Below are 12,092 nucleotides of genomic sequence, written 5' to 3'. Positions count from 1 at the left end.
GTCGATGCCACCTGGGAAGCAGGCTGGCATGAAGAGAGACATATTTGGACTTCAGGAGAAGATTCTGATGCTTTTTAAGCAGCGCAGAAAAAAAATGCAGATATGTCTGGCATTTATAAAGACAAACTATATGGCTTACACTGGATTTGGATTAATGAGACCTCCCTGTAATATCTTCGCTCACTATGAGACACTGCTTTGATATATGTAATATTTTGCAGCACATGTAAGTGTGAGAAATCATATTACAAGGTGTTCTTGGTTAAAGTCAATTTGAAACACTATTCTTGACTCGCTTCTGTAAATAATGTCATGTCTTTCAAAACAGGAAAAACTAACTCTAAGGTTGTTTTTTTTTACATTGGGAATTGACTGGATTATGAAAGTGAGCGTTACATATAAGCAACTCAGATAATTAGAGAAAAGGGTCTGAAAAGGAGAACTTGTTGACATCAGCTAAAAGTCATTGCGTGTGCGTTTATTGCAGTGAGATGAAATATTTAAAAAAATAATAATTTTACTTACAGTGATCTATCATTTATATAAAAATAACAATAAAACGTGTATTAAGAAGGTACATTTTGATTTCATGTTGACTTTAATCACCAATAAAGGGTTTTATGTTCTGCAAATTAATTAAACATAAATAATATGGAAGATTTTGAATTGCTGATGCAAAAATGAAAACATTCTCTGCTTTTACTTACTCAATATAACGTTAATAGCGTTAAATCCCAGCTGTAAGTTGTTTGAACTGTATGATGCTGGTGTGGAAAGGGGCTTGTGTGTGTACGATCATTCGTAAAGCTCAAAGAAAAATAAAGGCCATCTAATGCTCTGTCATTGCATGGTGTTTTGTTTCTCTCAAATCTCTATTTATTGCATTTCCACACAAAACTTACCCATACAAGACTTACCAGCTCTAATTCAAAACTGACCGAAGTCTCGTCTGGTTGGGGAACAAATGAATTAGTTTTTTAAAATGTTGCATTTAAAGAAAAAGTTAATATTTAAAACAAGCATATTTAAACTGTAACTATTATATGATGCATGTTGTGCTATTGCTTTTATTAAATTATTACTGTACTATAAATAAACTAGTACTATTCTGTAGTATTTCTGTGATTATATCCCATCTTTTCCTATTTGAGAGCTACAATATTTCACATTCAAACACAACAGTTAAAATAGGACTAAACACATGGGGATTTTACACGTTCAGTGTATATGTGAGCTGGGTGTATGTCAGTCCTGTGCTGTTTTTGCAAACGTTTTGGGCCATATACATTTGGGTTTCGGTGAGAAGTTGTTACATTCTATTGGTTACTGAACGCTCAGTAAATTATCAAAAGTATTTTGACGTATACAAACATCAATACATTACTAGTGATATTGATTGAATTATCTATTCTTATACACGTGAAGGTAACAAGTGTAGGAAATTTTGATATAAAAATTACTTAACGATATGCATTTAGACTAATACAGTAATACAATCCTGATGGTAGGATGCTTCTTCATATAGCCTTAAGTCCGAATATAGCACAGCTAAAACAATTATCACGCTTATTCCCATGACTGTGCTCTGTGGTTAATATCTGGGAGGTTTTTTTATGCTGTTAGTAATTAGATAGCCTAAAGTTGCGCTACAACAGACCAGCTGAAGAAAAACGCAAAAGTAAAAAGCGACCACACGTTGCTGCATCAGAAGTCCTGTTTCACAACACACGTGTGCACGGCAGTAAAACGTTACACTTTCACAAGAGTGATTTCTGGATTACTACATTGACCATCTCTTTTAATAACAACTATGAATTAGTGACTGGCAGCTAAGCCACTGAGAATTACTATGAACCTGATCATCATGAAAATGAAAATTTACATCACAAGGATCACATCACACTTGCATCCAAATATAAACTAATCTACACTGAACTGAGCCCAAACCTAAAGTGCTGTTATAAACTGCTTCAAAAATCAAGACAGATTTACTGAATAGAAACTCCTGTTTGTGTGTTTGAGACTTTAATGCAAACTACTGTGCTGATAAATAGGTTCAACATATTTTCGGCAAGAATAGGCACAGCACAGAAACTAGCAGCAATGCTTCTGTAACGCAAACTCATGCTGAATGTAAATGCTGCAACATGTGCAATAATATAAATATTTTCAATTGTGAAAAACTTTCATGTGCATGTGAAACAGGCCTGAGAAGAATGACAAATGAAGGCAAATGAAGGGCCGCCTATGCCGCATTAAACCGAGCCACCTGTGCTTTTGCAGGGGAAAGTGAGGAGTGACCGGGTCACACTAGCTGCCCCTCATACCGTGATTACTTGTACGAGTCTGCACCTCGGCCAATGGCCAGGAGGTGTAAACAAATCTGCCGTGTTATGTGCTTTTAAAGACCTGTGTGTATGTCTGTGAGGTGTCGATGTAGGTGGCAGGTGTTTGAAAGAAAACCTCCTAACCCAACCAGAACGCCAGACTTTGGTCGACTGAGCAAAAACACAAGTGCGCAGTCGCGTAGATCTGACGAAGAGACACGACGAAGCTGCTTGAGTCAGAGAGAAGGAAGCATTACTAATCTACTACAGGTATATTAAGAAAAGGGCTTTCATATTGCATGTTCACAAGAATAATTACGAGATTAAATTTCTTAGCATATACATGTATAGCGTATACATATACTGTATATATAAAACTGGAAGAAAGTTACATCTTAGTATAATGGTTACAGATAACGTTCCAATTCTAAAATAATTAATACCAAGAATATGTATATATATATATATATATATATATATATATATATATATATATATATATATATATATATATACTGTATATAAATATACATAAGTACATCGTATATCTACACATATATATTTATAGTGCCATAGACCATACATATATATGCATGTATTTATAATATAGCCACACATACACACGTGGTGAATATACAGTGAAAATGACTATATTGCAATGCCAAGTTCGAGTAAAACTCAACTGAACATTCACATCTCAAGTAAGCTTAAAGCCCAAAAGAGTTCAAGTGTATTGCTATATAAGAAGGAACCGAAGTCCCCGGCCAGTTTTCGGGATGAGCAAGTCAAATAGAGTATTGCTTTTGTAAGATTGGTGCATTTTTGGATCCTTAGATTGGGTATGGATGGGTTTGGGTTGAGAGCGTATGACGTTTGGGCCGTTTCTGTGTGATGGAGACAGCCTGGTCAAGCCTGGAGTAGTACGACAGTTTAGAGCCACACAACCTGATGGTTCTAGAAGTCAGAGAAGAGATCTTGAGGACCCAAGTGAATAAAAAAAGGAGCGATGGTCCGCGGCTGGTAAAAGGGATTGTCAATGAAAAGACCACCTACAGTGAGGACAAGAGCAGAGAGAGCTGTGATTAATGGTGCGGCCCAGGAGGAGGCAGCGTTATACACATTCTGATGGCAGGGGGAAAATGGGGTTAGGGTGTGCCACAGGGGTGGATACTAGGGTCTCTGCTCTTTCGGGCTGTACGTGGGGTTTTCATTGCACCGGGAGCGTCTCAGGTTAATAAAAAAGACATCAACAACTTAAGCTGCATGTTTAACTTTCAAACAAAATGGAAAAAGAGCTCATTCGTTTAAGAGAAGGCAGAAGAAATGTGAAACGTATGTGGCAACTCTGAGGTTTCCATACAGATGTAGTTAGTACATAACTCTGACAAATCAGATCTGTCGTGATTTTGGAGAGAGTATAGTACAATGAAAGCTATCACTACCAAAGAGGAAGGGCCATTGGTTTGGAGTGGACACTTGAGGGATGACTATGACAAATGTGAGGGATCCATTAACAATGGATGGCAATATCGTGAGCACTCGTCTAACCATGGAGATGGAGTTCCTCTTTGGTAAGCGACAATCATGACCCAGCCATAAGTCAGCACAAGCATCGTCCAAATCATCTTCAGTGTTTTATGAACGTGAACTTTAGACTGTTCGTAAAAACAGGAAAGGGTTCTTGATTCTTTGCCCTCAATGTACATTATATTTAATTCAAAGAGGAGTGCGGCATCTTTGGAAGGTCTGTAGCTCAAAGGGTCAGAAACAGGGTTATTATAGTTAATTTAAAAAAGTATGTTACATGAAATAGCGTTAACAAAAATATAATGAAACATAAAAAACATTGTTTAACCTGATTAAACAGTAAAACTGAAAAAAAAACATACTTTTATATAAAAAATAAATAAATCCAGAATACTAATAAAAACAAACTCAAAATAGTATCTCAATGATACTAAAATAACACTGTTCAGGAAAGACCCCGAGCAAAGTGCAGCATACCTCAATGTGAATCGGCTTGTGCTGGCGTTTGGAGGAGTATGAAATTACATCTCACACACAATAAGACACTCACCAATAAGTAAAAACAAAAAAGGACAAAAAGACATTTCAGTAGCATGTCTCCATGGATCCCTTGTTGCTGCTTTCGATTCTCCGCTGTAAGGCTGTGACTGGAGCTTCCGGTGTGTGTCCATGCGAGGGCCGTGTTTGAGTTAACTGTGGAGGAGTGCCTTTGTATGATTCAACTCTACTACTAGCTGCTCAGTGGAAGAATAGACATCTAAAGCCTGACTAACCAACCCTGAGTTAACTGCCTTAAACAAGCTCTGTCTGGAAACACAATTTGTTTGAAGGAAATAAAAAGGAATGTTCCGGGTTCAATAAATATTTTTGATCATCACAGAAGAGAAATTATTTGCCTCGCAGCTAGAATATATATATATTTATATATGCGCACAGGATTTTTTTTACATTAAAATATACATTTGTTTATTGAAATTTTAACATTAAAATAAAAACAAATGTTTTTGAAAGTATAGCTTTAGCATATATATATATATATATATATATATATATAATGTTATCACAGTTGCTTTGAGAAACAAAAACAACTACAGAAAGACTAACCCCATACACCCACACATAAAGAGCATTACAGCGATTTTTGCCTATTTTTTTACAAACTGAAGGCCATATCAGAACAGTTTTTTTTTGTAGTCATCAACAGATGCGAAGATGCTGTCCGTTGAGAAAACATTGTATTGAACCTGAAACATGCCTTAAAACTTCTGAAAGTATCTGAAAGCTAAAGGATATGTAAACTTTGAGCTCTTACAGCTACAGCAGAATATATACATGTATAAGTATATATGCTAAATGAGTAACTAAAGAGTTTCAAATATACACCAGTCAGTTCATGAAGATAAAGGTTTATTTGTTAGCAGTAGTATGAATTCGATCTATACATCTTAAACACAGCTCCTGATAACCGTACATATATTAAGCCTGTCGTGACAGCCTATTCCCTTCTCTAAGAAAAACACAACCACCATAACAAAAGAGGCTGATATAATTTAAATTCCCAAGAATGAGGTAACAATTCACAGTACAAATCCTTCAAGTTTTCTTTCTGAAGAACATAAAACCTGTATTTGCTTAAAACCAGAAGACAGTAAGAAAAAAAGTGATGCTGATCAAATAAAAAGCACTTTAAATTACCCTTATAGCTGTCCCTACATGTGATAGGGCTGTGCTATCTGACCTTCCCTTCTCACGTACATCTATGCTGTGTGTGTACATGAGTGTGTGTATAAAGTAGGCTCCTGAGCTAAAAGAAAGAGTAGTGAGGGATGGGGTAGGCGGGCACTTTCATGATGGGCAACAGAAGCATTCTCTTGGGCAAACCTAGAGAGAAAATGAAAAGAGCACTCCACATAAGTCCAGGACAAAATAAAAGACCTGTGGGTGTTTTGTTTAAAATAAAGCTAATGCCAATTCAGTCTCATTCTAGCATGGGGACATGAACCCAAGAGAGCGGAGGAGAGTGGGAGAGCAGGAAGAGTGAGGTCAGGTGAAAAGAGAGGGCATAAATCAAGCATTAATTAAGATGAATTCACACATGTACCTGCTGCCTAATGTCACATGACATGATATACACATACAGTTGACCTATACTCAGTCATCTTATGAATAATGACTCTTGAGTAGGGCTGAGTGATATACTGTACATTAAATAAAATGTAGGAGTTACTGTAGCTTTGGTCCTTTAAATGGATTGGTCTACACTACAAGAGTGTGTTGCTGAATTTCAGTATACTGTGATAAATTAATGTATATTTCTTTAAAATATTGTCCAGAAATATTTTCATGAAGCACCCAACATTTTTTATACCAAATCATCAATAATTTCAGCAATGTATAAATCAAACCATAAAATGCAGTAAAATTATAGTTAAAATACAGTATGTTTTCCACAAATTTTCATGAAATTAAGAAATTAAAGCAATAACAACTTATTTTATTAATAATGCATAAATAAAATCGAATAAAATACAGAAAAACTCAAGTTAAAATGATCAAAATGTATCATATTATGATTTTCAGCTTTTCACACAATTGCAAAATTAACACTAAATGAAAGAAATTATAATTTTATAAATTTTAATTACAATCTATAAAAAACCAAATGATATTATACAGTTCATCTAGTTCATTAATAATATACAGTTCAAATCTAGTTTAAAATAGTTTTCTAGTTTTTTATAAAATTTACACTAAATTAAAGGATTTTTTTCACAATGTGCAAATCGAACAATAACAGTAAAATTTTAATTTAAAGTCGAGGCCGATTTTTCAGTTTCACATCAAATTATTTCGATTTTTTTTCAATGTTAACATTTGTTAAAATGTTAAACTGTTTTTCTTTAAATGAGTTTAACTTAGAGTCACTAAAATTTTCATTACATTGCAACATTTATTAAGGAAATACAAAATAATAAAAAAGAAGCATAATAACATTGTGATATTCATTTGGCTAATGCTAAATCAACCTTATATTCATATAACATACATTAATATTCAATATATTGCCCAGCCCTAGTTTTAACTACTAGACAGAACTATCTAATTGAGAGTAATAAAGTTAAACCTAGTGTCTGAAGCATACAGGTGAATTGTGGGTAGGGGCACATGAAGGGTTACAGGAGTGATCTGCCGGCTGGCGCTCTTATGTGGAGTGTTCATTCTGTGCCGTGTGTGTGTGTGAATAGTAGTCGTAGTCTCACAGTCGTTCCCATTTAGAAATCCCAAAGCAGCAACAGGAGGAAGAGGACTGAACAGCGTAAGATGACTGGTGAGAATTACTGCATGCACACAGCTCTCAGGCACCAAACCAGAGAGACGTCAATGAGAGGACAATACCGGGTTTCACCTTCCACTTAAAGGAACAGTCTTTATGTGGCAGGCAGAGACCAGGGCGCTGGGAGCAACCCCATATCCACCCCCCACCCGCCCCCCTTATCCTTCGAGAAATTAACACAGCAAACACCCTCCAAATTCAGCCTGGTTCCCGCTGAGCCCACCTCGCCTAGTCCCCCCCCCCGCACATAAGGCTCATTCAAAGCATCTTCATCTGGGCCTGACCGGAGAGGTGCTCCTAAAACGACACACTTCTGTTTATAAACGTGACCGACTGTGTGCGTCATTTGTGTGATCAAGTGTTTATGAGTTGCAGTGTGGATGAGTGTCCTAGAACAGTGGGCCAGTGGTGAAGCATAATGAAATAAACTATAAAAACATCCCTAACATGGAGTTTCAGATATTTCAGACGGCCGCAATACCAGCGCATGATGAATTTGAAACATAAATCACATACCTGAAGCTAATATTTACAAACGAATAGCTCACAACCTCGAATGCAGGTGGTCCCGCAGGGGGGTCAAACTCTGAACTCTTTTAAACATTTATATTTCATATTAATACTTCAATAGCATATCATTAATACTGTTCTGAATGTGGAAAAAGCAGTATGAGCAATATGTCTGGAATAATACTATATGAATCAGTAGGTGAAATATACTGCTGAGATCTGATGGGCAGGTTACTATCCCATAAGGCCATGGGTCAAACGCTTTGTCAGAGCTTTCTCTAGTATAAAGGCAAATTTTACACTGTGTGTTTCCTGGCATATTAACTAGAGCTTTCAGTTTGATTCAGTGTGATTAATTATCCCATAAACCATAAAAAAGGGATTTTCCTACTAACCGAGCAATTTAAGTTTTTAACACAAAGTCTGATAAGTATAATGTTTTAATAATCAGCCCAATTCTATGAAAATAGCCAAGTCCACATCACAGCTGTAAACAATATCAACACAGAATAATGATATCTTTATAATTCACTTTCATTTGAATTTTTTTTTTTTTTTTGCAGCTAATGAATGATAAAAACACTGACAGCCAATCAGAATCCAGAGACTCTGAGGACCTTGGATGCTAATAGAGTTATCAATACAGTTATTGTTCTTGGTGCGAACGGGCCTTAAGATGAGCAGGCTATTAAATGGTTAAAAACTAAATACTAAATCTGTCATCTTTGACTCACCCTTAATACCAAAGTTCAGCTATAATCTATGAAAATGTTCTTTTGTCAGTATAGTGAAAGTCAGTGGGTTCCAGTGTTGTTGTTTGGATCCCACTGAACAAAAAATGTTGCTTGTGTTCCACAGTAGAAAGGAAAAGTCATGCAGGTTTGGAAAGGACAGGATGGTGAGTAAAAGAGGACAGAATTTTGAGATTTAGTTGATCTATCCCTTTAAAATGTTCACGCTCTATGCTAGCTAGTCGTAGCACTAGTCTTCAGACTGTGTTTAGCGTGATCTTCCTCTCACCCATCATGCCCAGCGGCTGCTTTGAATGGTGTAACTGTGTGCTGTAGACAGCAGCACTACGCTGGCGCTTAGAGAGCCGCCCAGAGTCAAGCGTCGAGCAGGCAGACTAGACGAGCAAAGTCACACTCAGGCCAGGTGCAGCAAGTCTTGCTCCAACCACAGTTAAGAACCAAAAGGTTATGGTTCGTTTCCATCGTCCAGGGAGTGATTTTGGGGTTTGAAAGCCCAATTTGAGAGCTGAATGGGGAAGTAAGTGGGGGCAGATTTGGACCCTAGACCCTGACAGGAGGAAGAGAGGACGGGAAGGAAGGGGTACGTACCGTATGCAGGAGTGGCGGCCGCTGTGCTGTACCCGTACGGGGCTCCGAATCCTGCGAGAACACGGTAATCATGATATAAATGGTGAAATATAAGTGTTAAGTGTTAAGACTCCTTCACATGAGTCGTGTCAGGGCCTCGACTCTCCCTGTGACCTTTGAACTCACTGTCATGAGTCATGTGACAGAGTCTTTCTAAAAACAAACTACACATGAATTAAATCTAAATACACCTCATAAACAAACAAAAACAGACACAATACTATACTAAAAACAACAAGAGTAAGTGTTTCCCTTCAAAAGTAAGGCATACTAATATAACATGACTCTTAGGAAAATCTATTTAAAAATCTAAAGGATTCATAAAAAAATAAAATGAATTATATAAAAATGAAATATGAAAATCTATATATATTTTAGAATCTAAAAATATTTTTTTGTGTGTGAATTTCTTTTTTTTTTACTCTAGACAAATTAGATTTCAATTTTAGTAGTCTATTTATACACTACTGTTCAAAAGTTTATAGTGCTTCTGAAAAGGCTCTTACGCTCGCCAAGGCTGCATTGATTTGATAAGAAAAAAAGACATAATAAATTGTAACAAATTGAAATATTAATTACAATTAAAATTAACTATTTCATATTTTAATATATTTTAAGTTTTAATTTATTTCTGTGATCAAAGCTGTATTTTCAGCATCATTTCTCCAGTCTTCAGTGTCACACGATCTTCAGAAATCACTCAATAATATGCTAAATTTGCTGCTCAAGAAACATTTCCTTATTTTCATTAATGCTGAAAACAGTTGTGCTGCTTAATACAATAAAACTGTCATCTGCTTTACTTTCATGATTCTTTGATATAAAGCATGAGTCATGTTTAGAACAAACTGGATTATGCACTTTCCCCACAGCAGCTCACTCTCAACATCCTCCGCTGTTTTTCAGACGCGCTGGTTTCAAACTACTGTAGACCTATATGCATATCAACGGTATTCCCTCATCATTCCATGTATTACTATATCAGTATGTCGTACTTGACTTACCATCCAGCCCTAAGTGTAAGCTGTAGGTAAAGTAATGCAGTTGTAATAGACATGCATTGGTGCATGTAGTTTAACGTGCCAAGATAAAAAATCAATTAGAGGCCTGTAGTCACTCTAGAAACACTGTCTGGCATCACACACACACCTGGTGTGACGTATCCAGGTGCTGCCGCAGCGCTGATGAAGGCTCCTCGTGTGAGGGTGGGTCTTCCTCGCCCTCGTGCTGCCTGAACCGCCACCGCAGACACAGCAGCAGCGGCAGCTAATGCCCCTTTACTCTACAACACACACACACACACAGTTAATAACCCCACAGGCTTTAATCAGCAACAAGAATCTACAGTTAAAGGGTTGCCACAGATTGATTTCTGGAGAAAAGAGATGAATTAGTCTGCAGGTCACAGTGTATCTCGAGCAGTCATGGATTGTCAAGCACTGACCGCGGTTATCTGATGGACACACTGAATACTGAAAAACAGCATCTGGATGTTATCGGTCACTAATCGAAGCAGCTGATGACCTACCTGAGGGATTATTTTCTTCTTCTTGTTGCCAGCAGCATTAGGCCCGGAGAAGAGTTTTTCTAGAGCTGCGAGGGCTGCGCTGGCTTTGGCTACTTTCTTATTGGGCCCCGCACCACGAAACTTCTGCCCGTCCACTTCCACCTGTCCACGAGAGGATTTTGAACAGGAAATGAGATTAATGACTGAAATGTGCAATGACGTACTGTATGATAAGGTGCTTTTTTTTACGTTTGGAATAATGAGAATTTTTCACCAAGGCTGCATCAAAAGTAATGCTGTCAACTATTATAATTTAAAATAACTGTTTTCTGTTTGATAATTATATATTCCTATGGTGCTGACACTAAAGACTGGAGTACCATCACCACAATATTACCACAATATTACCAGCACCACAATATTATGGATTCCCTAAAAATGTCTTGGGTTTCTCTTTAAATAAAAGGATTTATTGTGCATTTTTGTATCCATCAAGTGAAAAACCTATGTTTGACTGCATAAATGAAAAGAACAACTCTCTCCTTATCTAAATTCAGGAGGATTCATTCATTGAAGTCATTCATGTCTGCAGCACAAACAGCGAGGGACATGTTACACAACGAAGATTAATATTTGGATTAGATGTCTGTTCAAATCCCTCACCCCCAGTGTGAGTAATAACAATAACAGTGATGCCTGCCTTAGAAACCGTCTCTAATAATCAGTCTTTTATTGGTGAACAGTGATAAAGTGGTATATGTGTGTCTGGCGAGGCGTACCTCCATGACGAAGCGTTTGTCGTGACTTCCTCCGCTCTCTGAGATGAGCTCGTACTTCAGCCCACGGCGTTTCTCATTCAGCTCCATGACCGGGTTCTTCCCGCTGGCCGTCAAAATAGGACCCTGAGTTCGCACCTAGATGCAAAACATGTCATTCAACAGAACTGAACCAACACTGACCGGAGCCAAATAACCAAACTATTGTCTTGCATACAGATGATTACAGCTGGTTTTATATATTGATTAATTTGTCTTTATTATTGAACTAAACTGAATCAACACTGAACTGAATTGAGCTGAATAATGATACTATTATTTTCTGTAGAGCTACTTTATAGTTCAACAGGCTTTGCTTCATAACTACTGAACAGTGTCATTCAATCAACACAGAACTAAATTAAGCTAAATAATGACACTATTATCTTTTTATAGAGCTGCTTTATGGCTGAAATTGAAACATTTAGGAACAGATTTACTAAACAGAGAAAATTAGCATGAGAGCACAATCCAATAAAAGCACAGATACAAAGTGTAGAGTTCTGCAGTTGATCTACTGACAAATGAAGAACACAGATGCTGAAAATTTCCATAATGAGCAATGCAATCTACCAAGAGCAGTGCAAATGAACGACTATTGTTGCCATGTCAAGCATGAAATGGGTAAAGACATGCTTTTTTAAATAAATGGCATAAATACCAATACCAGTGACCAATGCAATCCTGAGTAAT

The 12,092-nt window shown here is 37.0% G+C and overlaps 1 protein-coding gene across 5 annotated transcripts in view; it reads right to left on the bottom strand.

The window, feature by feature from the left end:
• Positions 1 to 2,868: 2,868 nt before the first annotated feature.
• Positions 2,869 to 12,092, bottom strand: part of LOC132132990 (spermatid perinuclear RNA-binding protein-like) — a 101,738-nt gene continuing 92,514 nt past the window's right edge. For 3 of the 5 annotated variants that reach the window (XM_059545642.1, XM_059545644.1, XM_059545643.1), the window contains exons 15-19: positions 11,364 to 11,498; positions 10,606 to 10,746; positions 10,227 to 10,359; positions 9,039 to 9,089; positions 2,869 to 3,376 (exon numbers count right to left, since the gene is read on the bottom strand). In XM_059545642.1, coding sequence (XP_059401625.1) covers positions 3,282 to 3,376; positions 9,039 to 9,089; positions 10,227 to 10,359; positions 10,606 to 10,746; positions 11,364 to 11,498 — 555 coding nt within the window. In that variant the 3' untranslated portion in view covers positions 2,869 to 3,281. Of the gene's footprint in view, positions 3,377 to 5,244; positions 5,736 to 9,038; positions 9,090 to 10,226; positions 10,360 to 10,605; positions 10,747 to 11,363; positions 11,499 to 12,092 lie in introns of those variants that run through there. The other 2 variants (XM_059545647.1, XM_059545645.1) reach the window with 1 other exon arrangement.

The sequence above is a fragment of the Carassius carassius genome, chromosome 49 (assembly GCF_963082965.1).
Source record: "Carassius carassius chromosome 49, fCarCar2.1, whole genome shotgun sequence".
NCBI classification, from domain to species: Eukaryota; Metazoa; Chordata; class Actinopteri; order Cypriniformes; family Cyprinidae; genus Carassius; species Carassius carassius.
The sequence above is the reverse complement of the archived record's forward strand: the minus strand, read 5'-3'. Positions and strand labels throughout refer to the sequence as shown.